General features: G+C 35.7%; 3 protein-coding genes across 3 annotated transcripts; all 3 read right to left on the reverse strand.

The window, feature by feature from the left end:
- Nucleotides 1-4,911: 4,911 nt before the first annotated feature.
- On the reverse strand, nt 4,912-6,861 carry LOC140862209 (uncharacterized). The gene has a single exon (XM_073265215.1). The coding sequence runs from the start codon at nt 6,859-6,861 to the stop codon at nt 4,912-4,914; it is 1,950 nt and encodes a 649-aa protein (XP_073121316.1).
- Nucleotides 6,862-7,074: 213 nt separating this feature from the next.
- LOC140862210 (uncharacterized) lies at nt 7,075-14,813 on the reverse strand. The gene is made up of 4 exons (XM_073265216.1): nt 13,865-14,813; nt 13,604-13,662; nt 13,429-13,509; nt 7,075-7,299 (listed from the first exon to the last, which is right to left on the reverse strand). Exons 1-4 carry the CDS (start codon nt 14,811-14,813, stop codon nt 7,075-7,077), a joined length of 1,314 nt encoding a protein of 437 aa, XP_073121317.1.
- Nucleotides 14,814-14,885: 72 nt separating this feature from the next.
- Nucleotides 14,886-16,484, reverse strand: LOC140862211 (uncharacterized). Its single transcript, XM_073265217.1, has 2 exons — nt 15,426-16,484; nt 14,886-15,302 (listed from the first exon to the last, which is right to left on the reverse strand). Exons 1-2 carry the CDS (start codon nt 16,482-16,484, stop codon nt 14,886-14,888), a joined length of 1,476 nt encoding a protein of 491 aa, XP_073121318.1.
- Nucleotides 16,485-16,510: the final 26 nt, after the last annotated feature.

Raw genomic sequence — 16,510 nt, forward strand, 5'->3', positions numbered from 1 at the left:
GTGTAATTTGAGAATTTATTGTATTTATTTATGTATTATTCTCGTTTTTTTATAGGGAGAAAAATAAGTTTGGCGGAGGTCCGGGCGTGCATAGAGAAAAATGAGAAGGAAGCGTCGAAACAGCTAAGAAAAGACTCAACAAAGGAGCGAGTTATCGCTGGTTCTCAAGAGCTTTCCCGGAGGAGGAAGTCTCCCGGGCCTTCAAATCATGCTCACCGTTCTGGCCCACTATCCAAAAGATCCGATGTGCATAACAGAAAAACTGGTGGCAAAAGAAAAGATGTTGCAACTGCACCTGACATTGATGCACGCAGTAAAATTGTTGAAAATCCAAGAGACCCGAAGAAAAAACGTGACGACGAACGAGTAATTGATCTGGAAGCTCTCGAGGGTCGTCACTTGTTCGTGGAAGGAGTGAACCATAAAAATAATGCTGGATCTTTTTGGGATTTGAAAGATCCAGACATTGGTTGGAGAACGGGAGCTGACCTGATTGGAGATCATGATAGGTTGCATCTACTACCACAACCTACCGAAGTGTTGACTTGGTCTCTTGCTTCGTCCGCTTTTCAGGTATATTAATATCTTTTGTTACTCGGTATGATTTTTATGCAGTAAATAATATTCTTTATTTATGGGTGTTTGCAGATTTTATCGCTTGCCCATACTTTTCAATTTCGAGAAGAGAGGTCTCGAAATTCCGGGAAAAAATTTGATGACGAGCTGGCGTCATTAAGGGGTGAGTGCAAAAGACTCGGCGAGGAAGGTGCTAAGGCCCGAGATGATTTTCTCAAGTCGCAAAAGGAGCTTGAAGAGAAATTCAAAAAGTATGATGCAATGTGCAAGGATATGGAGCTACTTAGGGGAAAATATTCCCATGAATCGGAGACCGGTGAGACTTTTCTCAATTCGTCAATAGGCAAGAATCTCTTGCGAAGTACCGGAGAAAAAACAATTGAAGGCTATCGAGCATCCAAAGCTTTTAGAGATGAAGTGATTCAGCAGGCGATTGTTTTTCATGACGAAGTTGTCGTGGATTGTCGCAAAGAACTACGGGATACTCAACTAGTTCCGGAGGAAATTATTATGATGATTCACCCTAAAATTCCGGAGCCTAGAACTGCAAGAGTTGAGGATGACTCGGATCCTCCCTTAGGAAATTTATTGGGAGGTATGGGTGACGAGGAGATGATCGAAGCTTTGCGTTCGAACTTCTAGCTTGAATAACGACGACGGGTGCATGTCGAATCCACATGGATAGTACTCTTAGGAGTCGTGGAGCAGTTTAGTTTATTATTTCTTGCCACTTTTGGGCAATATTTTTTATTTGTTATAAAGACTTTGAAGTCTTATATTTTGTTTGCTCTTTTTGAGTGCGTAAGCAGTTGGTGGAGGAGCAAAGGAAAAACAATTATTTCCCCCTTTTTTTTATATATATTCAATTTTGTCAGTTATCATATCTCTTTGTTTTCTGAAGTTGCTATTGCATACTTGTTTGATGAATAAAATACTAACGCTTTAATATTGGAGTACTTGGGAGGGGATCAGTCTCCCAAGATTTTGTCTCATGGGGAAGTCCTAAACCCACTTAGTACGTGGTGAGGTATCCCGGGACTTATAATATTATTATGTCGTCCTGACCTCTTACAGCGTCATAAGTTCAAATGTCCCATGGGGCTGGCCAAGCCTTTTATTATTGGAAATTTTTTTTATGATTGCTAGGGTCTATGACGTTTACATCGTAAGTAAGCGTTGGTATAGGAGAGGAGATATGATAAGCTTTCGACAAAGTAATCTGCTTGTATAACAAAATACTCAAATTAGTTGAAAAATGTATCACAAACTTGTAATATGAAAACATAAGGAAAATATGCTAATAGAAAAAAAGGTAAATTTAGCCTATTATTGGCGAGAGTTGCAGTTTATGCATAAAACTTCTTCAGGTTGGCCACGTTCCAAGGTCTGGGAAGTATTCTTCCATCTGAATGTTGGAGGCGATATGTTCCCATCTTCACAATCTCAATTTGGGCCTTCCCATTTTGGGTCTAATTTACCCACAGACTTCAAGATGTCGGATTTTCTTAAGACCAGGTCTCCTACTTGGAAAGATCTTGGTTTGACTCTGTCATTGTATGCTTTAGTCATACAAGCTCGATATCTCTCGGCTCGTGTAGAAGCTTCATCTCTCAGTTCATCCACCAAGTCCAATGAAATTCGGAGGGCTTGGTCATTCCCAGATGAAGTGTACTGTTTCACTCGCCATGATTGCTCTCCGATTTTGGCAGGAGCCACAGCTTCCGCTCCGTAGGCCAGGTTGAAAGGAGATTCTCCAGTTGAAGAGCGTGGAGTGGTTCGATATGCCCATAGAACACTTGGCAACTCATCCACCCATTTTCCTTTGGCATTGCCTAGGCGTGTTTTGAGGTGCTGTAGAATGGTCCGGTTGGTGACCTCGGTTTGCCCATTTGCTTGAGGATTCCCTACAGAAGTGAAGAACTGCCTGATAGAGAGTCCTTTGCACCAGTCTTTTATCTTTGCTCCAGAGAATTGAGTTCCATTGTCTGAAACCAAGGTTTGAGGAATGCCAAATCTGCATATTATATTCTTCCATAAAAAATTGATTACATTTCTCTCGGATATTTTGGCCAATGGTTCAGCTTCGACCCATTTGGTGAAATAATCCACAGCTACTATCAGAAATTTTCTTTGTCCGGTAGCAGGAGGAAAAGGACCTACCAAATCCATTCCCCATTGAGCAAAAGGTAGAGGACTTTCCAGGGGCTGTAAGATTGTAGTCGGCTGGTGATGGAAGTTAGCATGCTCTTGACATGCGTGACAATGTTTTGCTAACTCAATAGCGTCTTGCTTCATCGTTGGCCAAAAGTACCCTTGGCGTAATGCTTTCCCCGTGAGAACTCTGCCAGCTAAGTGATTTCCACATATTCCTTCATGAATTTCACGGAGCACATAGTTTCCCTTAGCTGGCGTTAGACACTTTAGTTAAGGTGAAGAGAAACCTCTTTTGTACAGTTCTCCGTCAATGATCGTGAACCGAGCAACTCTCACTCTAAGTTTTCGAGCTTTGAATTGGTTAGCAGGTAGTTTCTCTTGCTTTAAATAGTCGATTATTTTATCTTTCCAACTAGGCTCTTTGCTGTCAGCACAGAAGATTGTAACATCACTTCCATCAGTTTTTTCCTTGCCATAAGTTAGGAATGTAATTTTCCTATTATCAATGTTGGCCAAGGAGCTTGCTAACTTGGCAAGGCGGTCTGCTGACTCATTTTCCCCTCTAGGTATCTGCTTTATATCATAGCTGTCTAAACGCGAGAGAAGCTCGTTCACTTGAGTGAGGTATTCAAACATTTTATCTTCCTTCGCTTCATAATTTCCATTAACCTGACTGACGATAAGTTGGGAGTCACTGTGTATCGTCAGTCTTTTTGCTCCGACCGACAGGGCCAATTTAATTCCCATGATGAAAGCTTCATATTCTGCCTCATTATTCGTTGCAGGGAATAGAAATTTGACGGCATATTGAAATTTATCTCCCTGTGGGCTCTCCACAACTATACCTGCACCGCTTCATGTAGAGGTTGATGACCCGTCGACATAAACCATCCATGTTTGGGTGGAGCTTTCTTCTTGAGTTACTGTCATTTCTACCAGAAAATCAGCCAGAATTTGTGCTTTAATCGCTGGACGCGGGCGATATTCAATTCCATATTGGCTCAGTTCAACAGCCCACTTAACCATTCTTCCTGATGCTTCAGGACTCGAGATAATTTGTTTGAGAGGATGACTGGTGAGTACAATTATTGGATGAGAGTGAAAGTAAGGACGTAATTTTCTCGCTGCAATTACCAAAGCCAGTGCCAGTTTCTCGATCTTTGTATATCTTAATTCTGCTCCGTGTAAAGTTCGACTGATATAATAAACTGGTTTGTGCTCACGTCCTACTTCAGAGACCAATACTGCACTTACCGCCTCCGCAGATATTGCCAGATAAATCAACAGGGTGTCACCTTCGTTTGGTTTTACCAACAACGGCGGAGAGGTCAGATGCACTTTCAACTCGTCAAATGCTTGCTGACACTCTTCTGTCCATTGAAAACCTTTCCCACTCCTCAACATTTTGAAAAATGGTAAACCCTTGTCTGCAGATCTTGAGATAAATCGGTTGAGGGCGGCCAAACGTCCTGTCAACTCTTGGATGCCTTTTACACTCTTGGGAGGATTCATGTTTAAAATTGCTTTGATTTTTTCAGGGTTGGCCTCTATTCCTCGTTCTGACACCATATAACAGATAAATTTGCCTCCTCGTACACCAAAAGTGCATTTATCCGGATTAAGTTTCATACCTATATTTTCTGAGTATACTGAAACATTCCTCAAGATCTTCCAAATGATTAGATGCTTGAATACTTTTGACGAGCATGTCATCTATATAAACTTCCATGTTACGCCCGATCAAGTGTTCGAACATGGTATTTACCAAACGCTGATAGGTAGCTCCAGCATTTTTCAAACCAAACGGCATTACATCATAACAATAAATCCCTCGATCAGTGATGAAACTTGCTTTTTCCTGGTCTTCGGGCGCTAGGCCGATCTGATTGTATCCTTGATATGCATCAAGAAAAGTGAGCAGCTCGCATCCTGCTGTCGAATCGACTAACAAGTCAATTCGAGGGAGTGGAAACGGATCTTTGGGGCATGCTTTGTTGAGATCAGTGAAATCTATACACAAACGCCACTTTCCTCCAGGTTTCGGTACTAAAACCACATTTGCAAGCAAATCTGGGTATGAAACTGGCCTGATGTACTTTGCCACTAAGAGTTTCTCCACTTCTGCGGCTATATGCCGATTTTTCTTTGGACCAAATGCTCTTTTCTTTTGCTTCACCGGTCTCATTTTCGGATCAACACGGAGGTGATGAAGCGCATATTCATGAGGTATTCCTGGCAGATGCTCATCACCCCAGCAAACACGTCCAAATTGCCACCAAGAAAATTTTTCAACTTCTCTTCCAGCTCAGGAGGTAATTCGGTCCCGATCTTTAGGGTTTTCTTGGGATCAGTTGGAATGATTGCCACATGTTTCAGAGTTTTGGTTGCTGTTATTCTCTCTTTGCTCTGGGCTTCTTCATCCACCAAATGTATTCCGTTTTCACGTAAAATTTTTCCAGGTTTTGGTGCTCTTTCCTCACTGGAAACTTGTCTTTTACGATTTCCTGATGAACCCCGCAATGTCACCGCATGACATTCTCTGGCTAGACGATGGTCACCAATGGCTTCTCCTACTCCTCCTGGAGTCAGAAACTTCAGCTTCATATGATATGTCGATCCGATGGCTTGGAATATATTGAGACTTGGTCGTCCCAATATCACATTGTATGTAGATGAAGCCTTTACTACAATGAATTTCATCATTTTAGTAGATCTTTTGGGGTAAGAACCCAAGGAAAGAGGAAGCGTTATTTCTCCCAAAGCTTCAACTATTTCTCCGGAAAATCCAACTAATGGAGTGTTGACTGGAGCTAACTGTGCATTACTAATACCCAACTTCACGAATGCATCATGAAAAATTATGTCGGCTGAACTTCCTGAATCCACTAGAATTTTCTTTACCCAGAAATTGGAGATTGTGGCTGAGATAATTAAAGCATCATTATGGGTGCCCCAAGGGTTCTCCAGATCTTTGTCACTGAATGATAATCCCTCTTGGATGGTTCCAATTTCATATATCGACAAGGATGTGGGGCTAGATAAATTGTTGGTTCCTTTTGCTGCCCGCAGAAGAGCTTTTCTTGCATTGTTCGAGTCGTCACAAGCAGGCCCCCCAGTGATTACGGCGATTACCCCTCCTGAGGGCAAATTTTCATCAGCTCGTTCATGTTGTTTCCCAGTTTCATCATGTCTCTTTTGATAGTCACGTTTTGGTTGTTCGTCCCAACGCCTGTCATCTCTCTTCTCACCGCGGGACTTGTCCACAAAATTTCCCAAATGCCCGCGTTTTATGAGTTTTTCAATTTCTGCTCGCAAACTGAAGCAATCTTCTGTAGTATGGCCTTTATCTTTATGAAAATGGCAGTACTTGTCCGAACGCTGGCGCTTTGGGTTATTTTGCATTGGGCGAGGGGGACGCAACAACCCTTGTTTTTCAGCCACTACCAGTATATCGGTCAGACGTGCATTGAGGGGCGTATTTTGGAGGCGGGGGCTCTGTGTTGTTCGCTTCTCGTCTCGCTTTCTAATATCTGATTTATCTTCTTCTCTCTTTCTTTTATTGTAGTGTGGCTCTATAGATTCTTCAACCCGTATGTATTTCTCAGCTCTTTCCAATAATTCCTCTAAGTTTTTGGGCGGCCTTCCCGCTATTGATTCTTTGAACTTCCGATGGCGCAAGTTTTGTTGCATTATTCCAGCTAACAAATCATGGTTCACGTGTAAGACTTCGTGCACCGCATGAGTAAATCGCCGAACATAGTCCCTCAAACATTCTCCTTCTTTTTGAATGACTGTGAACAAATATGCTGCTGTTTTTGGGTATTTTTTGTTAATTGAGAATTGCTGGATGAAGCAATCAGTAAGTTGCTCCAAATTGGCAATAGATCCAGAGGGTAACTTGTTGAACCATGTGAGTGCTCTTCCTGATAATGTTGTTCGGAAAATTTTACAGTATGCAGCATCTGTGATATCATACAAATCCGCTTTCGCGTAGAATTTGTCAATATGGTCTTGGGGGTCACTCGTTTCATTGAACTCAGGTAAGCTGGGGATTTTGACTCCCTTTGGTAATGCTTCAGATAATATGTCATCAGTGAAGGGGCTTCGACGTGACGGCAAAATTGCGGACATATTCTCTCCAATTACATGTGTGCGAGATCCATCCTTCCGAGCTGGATTAGTGATCTTGTTTTCGCCAGAAATGTCATGAACTATGTGAACACTTGCTTCACCGTCTTTCTGAGTAGTATTTTTCTTGGTCCCCCCTTGATCTTTATCATTCACTTTAGACTTATCTTTATTTGGGTCTCCGTTATTAGGGTCAAGAGATGACGAGCCTTCAGTCTAAGCCTTTTTCTTGCTGCTTTTGTGCTTGCGGGTTTCTAGGTACTGAGCAACTGCATCTTTTGCTGCGAGTGCTGCTGTGTTTTCCATTAGCGCAGTCAAGTCTTCACGGGTGAGAGTAATACTCGGCGGTGCGTTTCCATTGTTAATATTTCCTTGAGACATTTTTGAAGTAATATGTGTTCTCAATGACGTAATGAACAGTTTTCCACAGACGGCGCCAAGCTGATGTAGCCAAAAATCACTTGTACTCAACACGTTTCTTCCGCAAAGTCTGGAGTATGAATAAATCCTTGTACGTTCCCTTGGAAGATCTTCAGTGGGTTGTTCCTACGTCACAAAACAAAGTCAGAGGAGCCGGGAGAGTTCCCGACGAAGGCACTCCGACGATCAAGTCAGTTATTACTCAAGGAATAATAATCGAGAGTAGAGCGATATAGTGCTAAAGAAAGTGTGTACCTTAATAATGAGGTGACTTGAGCTATTTATAGATATTCGGAGAGTTTCACGGGCTTGAGCCGCTTATGGGCTTTTGTAGAATTCAGGGCCTGCTTGAATTAAATATATAAAATATTTAAATAAGCTTGGGCCTGAAAAATATTTGGAGTGGACCTTCATGATTGGGCTCAGGCCCAGTTGAATTTTTAGGTGTAACCTATCACATTGATACATTAAAGTGCGCCTATGTGCAACGCACATATGTTTTTCTAGTATATATATAAATATGTAGCTTTCATTGTGAATTTATTTTGGTATACTTATTAACTGTTTTTCTTATTAATTGTTTTTTTCTTTTCTTCATTAATTGTTGTGCATTATTTGTTTGATTTTGTTATCATACATTATTTTTAAATTCATTGATTTTTTAAAAATAAGACTGAAAGTTATGTTCTTCAATAATTGTTTCTACCAATAATTTGTATCATATATTATTTTTAAATTCATTGGTTATTTTAAAATTATATATATATATATATATAAATGTAGCTTTCATTGTGAATTTACTTTGGTACCCTTATTAACTGTTTTTTTATTAATTGTTTTTTTCTTTTCTTCATTAATTTTTGTGCATTATTTGTTTGATTTTGTTATCATACATTATTTTTAAATTCATTGATTTTTTAAAAATAAGGCTGAAAATTATGTTCTTCAATAATTTTTTCTACCAAAAATTTGTATCATACATTATTTTTAAATTCATTGATTATTTTAAATTTTATTTTATATATATAAATATGTAGCTTTCATTGTGAATTTACTTTGGTACCCTTACTAACTATTTTTCTTATTAATTATTTTTTTCTTTTCTTCATTAATTGTTGTGCATTATTTTTTTGATTTTGTTATCATACATTATTTTTAAATTCATTGATTATTTTAAAAAAAGGCGGAAAATTATGTTCTTCAATAATTTTTTCTACCAATAATTTTTACTTTGGTATCAATTTTAATTTTTTTAGTTATTAATTGTTTTTTTATTTTCTCATTCATTATTGTGCATTGTCTGTTTGTTATTTTCTCATTATTGTCATTAACAAAAAATTATATGTTTAAAATTATATACCTAAATAAAAATATCAACTAAATCATGTGATTTGGTTTCTTATATCTAATTTTTTTTATTTTTTTTAAATTTTACGGTTTGTATTTAAAATTAAATTAAATAAAATTTGGTCAAAAGATTAATGTGTATACCTTTTGTTGATTAAATTTTTTTAATTTCATAATTTTATAGTGTGCCCCAACTTGAGAACAATTTTTTTATAATCTCGATAGCACCTTGGTCCTTACTGGTTCTCGATAATATGAATATAAACACTTAAATATATATTGAATGACTAGAAACTTCTGAATGTGCATTTTTAGATCTTATAATTCGTTAAACTCTTTATTCTACTTTCAAAAATTAACCACAAATAATATTTTTAATAAAAGTTATATTAATTTTTTTCAGAGCTTCTAATTTTCTATTGGCCTTATTATACTTATTGTCATTGATCATAAATTATATGTTTAAGTTAAGTATTTAAATAAAAATATCAACTACCTCATGTGACTTGGTTTTCTATATATAATTTTTTATTTCTATCAAAATTTTTACGGTTTGTATATAAAACTAAGTAAATAAAGTATGGTCAAAAAAATAATGTGATAAACTTTTTGTCGTTTAAAATTTTTAAATTTCTTAATTTACTTGTTACTCGACCCGGATCCACAACTAATCACTTCATAAGCATGTAATTAACTCAATTAAAATATTAACATATAAATAGCGGAAGATAACTGAAATTTAAGAATCAATTATATAACTCAATCAAATTACAACAAAATACAAAAATAAATTTAAACTAAAACTATCGGTAACCTTTGCTCCTACGCCTTGGTAATCGAATGAACATTGATCCACCTCCTGTACAACTTGAAAGTTGTCTCGTCGAATGTGATGTTCGTGATAGAAACATGGTCGTGAGTGAAATCATCATGTACGTAATCTCTTAGTACACATGCTTACATGCAATGCATGAAGCATTACTACTCTGGTAAGCATAGATTAAACATTGGAGCTCATGCTGATTATAAGCATCCCCAGTATGAGCACGCTGCTCCGAAAATTCAATTGGTGCTACACATACTAACTATGATCTTGACTAAAACTGTCAAGGGTAAGATTGCACATGCTGCTCTATGTACCCAGTGGTTGTCGCATGGTTATCAGAAACGAGGGTTGAGCGACCTACTCAACTGAATATCTTAAATGTTATCAGGGCTCAACATGATACATACATGTTCATATATCACATGACATAATAAACATGCATCATATGACTATTAATAATGCAACAAATAACAATGCAACAAAAAAATATGCATACTAAACTTGATATCTCATTCAATACTTATGTACATCTAAACAACTGGTTTATGAACATAGGGTCAAAATACCTAGCCTAAATATAAGTGTGTGCTTATCCAATAGCTACTGTCAAAGTTCCAATTAAGAAAAAGATTCGGGACTATAACTTTATCTGTCGTTAGTCTACATAACTCAAAAATGTCGCAACTTGAGAACAATTTCTCTTTGACCTCGGTAGGACCTTGACTCTTGCTGGCTCTTGATAATATAAATAGAAACACTTAAATATAGAATAAATGGCTTGGAAACCTCTGAATGTGTATTTTAGATTTTATAATTCTCTAATCTCTTAATTTTAATTTCAAAAATTAACTACAAAATATATGTTTTTCCTATATCTAATTTTTTATTTCTATCTAAATTTTTACGGTTTGTATTTAATACATATGGTCAAAAAAATAATGTGATATACTTTTTGTTGTATATAATTTTTAAAATTTTAAAATTTCTTTATTTACTTGTCACCCTACCTGGAACAACAACCAATCACTTGATAAGAATGTAACTAACTTAATTAAAATATTAACATATAAATAACGGAAGATAACTAAAAACTTAAGAATTAATTATATAACGCAATCGAATTACAACAAAATAACAGAAATAAATTTAAACTAGAACTATCGGTAACATCTGCTCCTAGGCCTTGGCAATCGAATGAACATTTATCCACCTCCTGAACAATTTGCAAATTGTATTGTCTAATGTGATGTTAGTGATAGAAACAGGGATGTGAGTGAAATCTTTATGCATGTAATCTATTAGTATACATGCAATACATGAAGCATGACTACTCTAATAAGCAGGGATCAAACATTGAAACTCGTGCTTAGATTAAAGGTATCTCAAGTATGAGCACGCTTCTCCGAAAATACAATACACATACTAACTATGATCTTGGACTAAAACTGTCATGGTAAGTTTGCATACACTGCTCTATGTACTCTGTGGGTGTCACATGGTTACAAGAAATAAGAGTGGAGCGACCTTACTCAATTGAATATCTCAAGGGTTCAGAGCTTCTAATTTGCTATTAGTCTTATTTTACTTGTGGTCATTAACCAGAAATTATATGTTTAAATTATATATTTAAATAAAAAATATCAACTACATCATGTGGTTTGATTTTCTATATCTAAATTTTCTATTTCTATATCTAAATTTTTTTGGTTTGTATTTAAAAAATAATTAAATAAAATATGGTCAAAAAATTAATGTGATATATTTTTTGTTGTTTAAATTTTTTAATTTACCGGTATTGGTCAAAGTTTTTATTTTTTTGTTAATTTATTTTATTGTTTTTCTCTGGATAGATAACTTGCAAGTTATCTCATCGAATGTGATGTTCGTGATCGAAACAAGGACGTGAGTGAAATCGTCATGTACGTATATAATCTTTTAATACACATGTTTACATGCAATGCATGAAGTATGACTACTTTGGTAAGCAGGGATCAAATATTGAAACGTGTGTTAAGAGTATAGTCATCTCCAGTATGAGTATGCTGCTCCAAAAATCCAATGGGTTCTACACACACTAACTGTGATCTTGGACTAAAATTTTCATGGCTAAGGTTGCACACGTTGCTCTATGTATCTAGTGGGTGTCACATGGTTACAAGAAACAAGATTTGAGCGACCATACATCACTGAATAACTCAATGGTTATCAGGCTCAACTTGATACACACATGTTCACATATAACATGACAGGATAAACATGCTCATATGACTATTAATAATGTAAAAAAATATAAATGCAACAAAAAAATACATACTCAATTTGATACCTCAATCAGTACTTATGTACATCTAAACAGCTGGTTTAAGAACACAGGTGCTAAAGTCCTAGCCTAAAGATAAGTACATGTTTATCCAATAGCTACTCCCAAACTCCCAATTAATAAAGGGATTCGGGACTATAACTCCATTTGTCGTTAGTCCACATAAGTAAAAAAATGCCGCAACTTGAGACCTATTTCGCTATGACCTCGGTAGCATCTTGGTCCTTGTTGGTTCTCGATAATATGAATAAAAACACTTAAATATAGATTGAATGGCCCATGAACCTTTGAATGTGCACTTAAGAACGAAAATCTCGCATCTCTTTGAACTTATGTGTTTAAATAAAATTTTTTTGCAACAATTGTAGTTTACAATTATAAAATATTTTAACAAAAAATGATAACAAATCATTTTGATATTTTTTTAGAGTTTTTAATTTTTTAAATCTGTAATTCATTTGTTTATGAAATTGACTAGAAGTTGTTATGTTTAAATAAAAGTGTCTTTATCTAACATTTTGTTGTGATTTTATATTTATAAATTACTTTAAAAAAACATGTTAAAAGATCATTGCGATATATATTTTTTTAAGTTCATAATTTTACAATCTCTTTTATGTTTAAATAATATATATATTTTTAAGAGTTTCTAATATTCTAATATCTTTTTTCAACACGTGGTCAAAAAATTATATATTTATAAAAATATCACCTATATAATGTGGTTTGATTTTCAATATTTTGATCATATTTACAAATAAAAAATACATTTGACAAAAAAATTAATATTTTTTCATGTCTGACCTAAATAAGAAATATATCTTATAAAATTAACTTCTCACGGTTACAAGAAACAAGAGTTGAACGATCCTACCCAACTAACTATCTCAAAGGATATCAGGCTCAATGTGATTAGCACATGGTCATACATATATTACAAGATAATATGCATCATATGACAAATAATATTGCAACATATAAAAATACATACCCAGCTTGATATCTCAGTCAATACTTACGTATCTCTAAAAAATTGGTTTAGTAGCACAAAGTCTATAAAGTCCCAACCTAAATATAAGTGAACATCATATGCCTATTTTTTTAATCTAAAGTTTCTATTAATCCAATAGATACTCCCAATACCTATCAAGTATTAAGGACTATCTTTCATCTGTCGTTAGTCCGTAAAAGTCGAGAGCCTTGCAAATGAGCACAGTTTCATTACGACCTCAGTAGCACAATGTTTCTTGCTAGTCTTCGCTAATATGGCTAGAACACTCAAATATAGACAGATCTCAAGAAACTCTATTGCACTTAGGCATGAGAATCTCACGTCTATTTTAACTTATGTGTTTAAATTAAAATGTTTTGCAACCAACATATTATTGTGATTTTTATTTATAAAGTACATAAATAAAAAACAATAAAATATCGTTTTGATATGATATTTTTAGAGTTTTTAATTTTTTAATTTGCAATCATTTCTTCCAACCAATGTTTTCTTGTGACTAGCGACCGAGGCACACACGATACGTGTGCGACGTTTGTACATGAATATTAAGCATAACAATTGAAATGACATAGTTGTTAAAGCATGGGTACATAAACACAAATTATGGTTTAATGAAAAAATTTTGCGTTTAAATATAAAACTTACATGTGTCTCATTTCTTTCTGAATTTGGTGGGCACTCATGCCGATAGTTCCATCGTAATCCAGTGGTTTGAATCCTCATAAGCTACAAAATTATTGTAATAAAATTATAATAAGTTGCATTTTCAATAGCACAATAACAGACAAAAAAGGTCCGTTGATAGTATTAGGTACAATACATTGTGAATGTTATTAGTGTAAAACAAATCGTAATTGGTCAAATTGTTCCACTGATGACCTGCATAGTAAAAAAGTTACGTCAGCAAATATGTGAGTAATTTTCTCAGTGTGAAAGAAAAAACCATAACATCATATCATTTTTAATGATCAATTATTGTGAAGTAACACGTCCTTGTAAACGACGTTTTTGGTGTAAACACCAAATCTATGATTTAGTTTTCCATCTCTGACCAAAAATTTTGTGGATTGCTGTGAAACACCTCTTGAAAGTGCAACGTAGAGTTGACCATGGCTGAACACATGATCATGTAAAAATATACCTACATTTGGTATAGTTTTTCCCTGTGCTTTATTTATTGTGAGAGCAAAACTTAATCTTATAGGAAATTGTTTACGTGTCAACTCCAATGGCAATCCAGAATCTAGTTCACTTTTCAAAGGCATTCGGTGGAGAAAATATCTTGTGCCTTTATGAGGACCCGCTATAATCTCAGCATCTATGAAGTTTGTGTAAAGATTGCGACATATCAACCTTGTTCCATTGCATAGTCCAAGTTCAGGTCCCACATTTCGTAAGAGCATAATAGGACAACCTACTTTTAATACGATTCTATGTAGTGGCAAACCACTTGGACTTAGAGTATTTAAGAACTCTTCTTGGAAAAGGTTGTTGTTGTCATCTTCAATGGTATCCCAAGATGCATATTCTCTTTCTTCCCCAGGAAATTTTGAAATGAGCAATTCATTTATTTTATCAACATCGGCATTTTTGGGAGTAATGATGGCTCTACTGACCATATAGTTTGCATCATTGATATGTTCTACCATATCTGGAAAAACAAAATCAATCAATTGAGAAATTGAATGTTCGTTTTCCCATGGTATGACCATTGAATCTGGTAATTTTATAAAATCACCATTTACGCAATGTTGCAAACCATCGCCTATGCGTAGTAGTAATTGTGAGAACTCAATGTCTTCCACAGATCTCATATTTTGATAAAGATGTATTACATTAACATCATTCCAAAATGTCGACCTTGAAATGCTTGCAGCAATTTGTTCTCGTGCGGATCCTTTTTTAACGACAGGTAATACTTGACGAAAATCTCCACCAAAAATCATAGTTTTCCCACCAAATGGCAACATGTTTTCCATAATATCTTGAAAAGTTTTGTTGACAGATTCAAAAGCATAACGATTAGCCATCGGAGCTTCGTCCAACACAATACCTGATGCGCGTCTGATCAACTCCGCAAGATCTTTTTGTTTTTCAATGTTTCAAAGAGTTTCTACTGTTGGATTAAGTGGAATTTTGAGACATGAATGTGCAGTCCTTCCACCTGGCAATAAAGTAGCGGCTATTCCTGAAGTTGCAACTGCAATTAGAAATTTTTCTTTCTTTCTTAAATACGCTAAAATTGAGTGGTATAAGAATGTTTTTCCAGTTCCACCTGGCACATCGATAAAGAATAGTTTGTGATGATTGCACATGGTACTTTGCACGACACTGCCAAAAGCTGCCCTTTGTTGAGAATTTAAGTTTTCTACAGATCTGAAATCTTCATCTGAAATTTGAATAGCAAGCTCCTCCTCAATTATCCTTGGAAGTGGAGATTCATCCAAAAATTGAACACTTATGTGCGGTAAATCAAAGTCACGGAGTTTCATTTTATGCTGATGTAACAATCTTTGTAACTAAAGCAACAATTTGTTTGTGATGAATAAATTGGTCGATGAAGTTGATATACCGTAATCCTCAGACATATAAGGATGAAACTCATTCCAAAGTTCTCTAACTCGTGTTGGTTGACAAAATACCAATACTGACACAAATAACCTTCTTAATGAAGATGAAAATTTTACAGAGAATGCTTTTTGCATACAATGACGAACATAATAGTCATGTTGAAGAAGTCCCCGATATTCAGCTGCCTCTTTGAATGTTGTGTACACGACACCATTTATAGTCCTGAGTTCTTCAAAATTTCTAGGCCCTCGAACATGATTTAAAAGGATACGCTGATAGAACCGCTCACCTTCAGATGGGGACACAACATATATCCTCCCAACAACTTTGTTGTAGCCCCTTCGTGGAACCCATTTTTTTTGAGATTGTACCCATCTGTAATATTGTGGAAATTCTCTATACAAATATCTCTCAGTTAATGAAGTATCATGATTCGCTGTGAAAAATTCTGTCAGCATTGTCTTTGAGTTATCATGATCTCCAATTATATATATCACTTTCATGTTCATCTGCGCTGAATCTAATTGACGTTGATTTGGTAAATGTATTTGCAGTCTAAAGACTGACGGATACATTCGACTAAATTCAAAACAAAAAATTCTCCATAATGCCTCAGGTGCACAAATCCACCTTCCATCCACGAATTGTTGTATTTCATCACAGTTATGTCCATTGCGTAATTCTAACGCCACTCTATCAGGTCCTTTATGAATGTACTTATAAATGTATTTGACACATTTTATCCCGCCGCACACTTCAACATTTATATGACAATCAAACTTTAGTAGAATCCACGGATTATACGGTACAAACCAACCATTGTCAACCATTACTTGACCATTTTCACTAACTGGGACTGATGCAGCTTCACGTCTTCGATATATAGGATATGAATCATTTTCTCGAGTCCTGTATGATGTGAAGGGTTTAGGGAATTTCTTCTTGCAAATACCATCTCGCATACATGGACTCCGAGGGTTTAGTAATCCACATGGTCCATGTATCATGTGGCAGATTACAGCTTCGTACAAACGGGGTTCATCTGTTTGTGATGGTATTTCAGCACGTACAACTGAATCAAAGTCATCAAGATTGTGCAACTTGTCATTGGTTTCAAATATGAGCAACATATGAACGTGAGGTAAACCTCTCTTTT

The sequence above is a fragment of the Henckelia pumila genome, chromosome 4, assembly GCF_033568475.1.
Source record: "Henckelia pumila isolate YLH828 chromosome 4, ASM3356847v2, whole genome shotgun sequence".
In the NCBI taxonomy this organism is placed as follows: domain Eukaryota; kingdom Viridiplantae; phylum Streptophyta; class Magnoliopsida; order Lamiales; family Gesneriaceae; genus Henckelia; species Henckelia pumila.

Excerpts from the sequence above, each read along its gene's own strand:
- LOC140862209 (XM_073265215.1), bottom strand. The coding sequence starts at position 6,861 with ATGTCCGCAATTTTGCCGTCACGTCGAAGCCCCTTCACTGATGACATA.
- LOC140862210 (XM_073265216.1), bottom strand. The coding sequence starts at position 14,813 with ATGGCTAATCGTTATGCTTTTGAATCTGTCAACAAAACTTTTCAAGAT. Across the intron at positions 13,663-13,864 it reads CTACGTTGCACTTTCAAGAG|GTCATCAGTGGAACAATTTG; the intron begins GTGTTTCACAGC and ends TTTACTATGCAG. Across the intron at positions 7,300-13,428 it reads CAGAAAGAAATGAGACACAT|CTTGGCGCCGTCTGTGGAAA; the intron begins GTAAGTTTTATA and ends TGGCTACATCAG.
- LOC140862211 (XM_073265217.1), bottom strand. The coding sequence starts at position 16,484 with ATGTTGCTCATATTTGAAACCAATGACAAGTTGCACAATCTTGATGAC. Across the intron at positions 15,303-15,425 it reads GGTTATTTGTGTCAGTATTG|TTACAAAGATTGTTACATCA; the intron begins GTATTTTGTCAA and ends TTGTTGCTTTAG.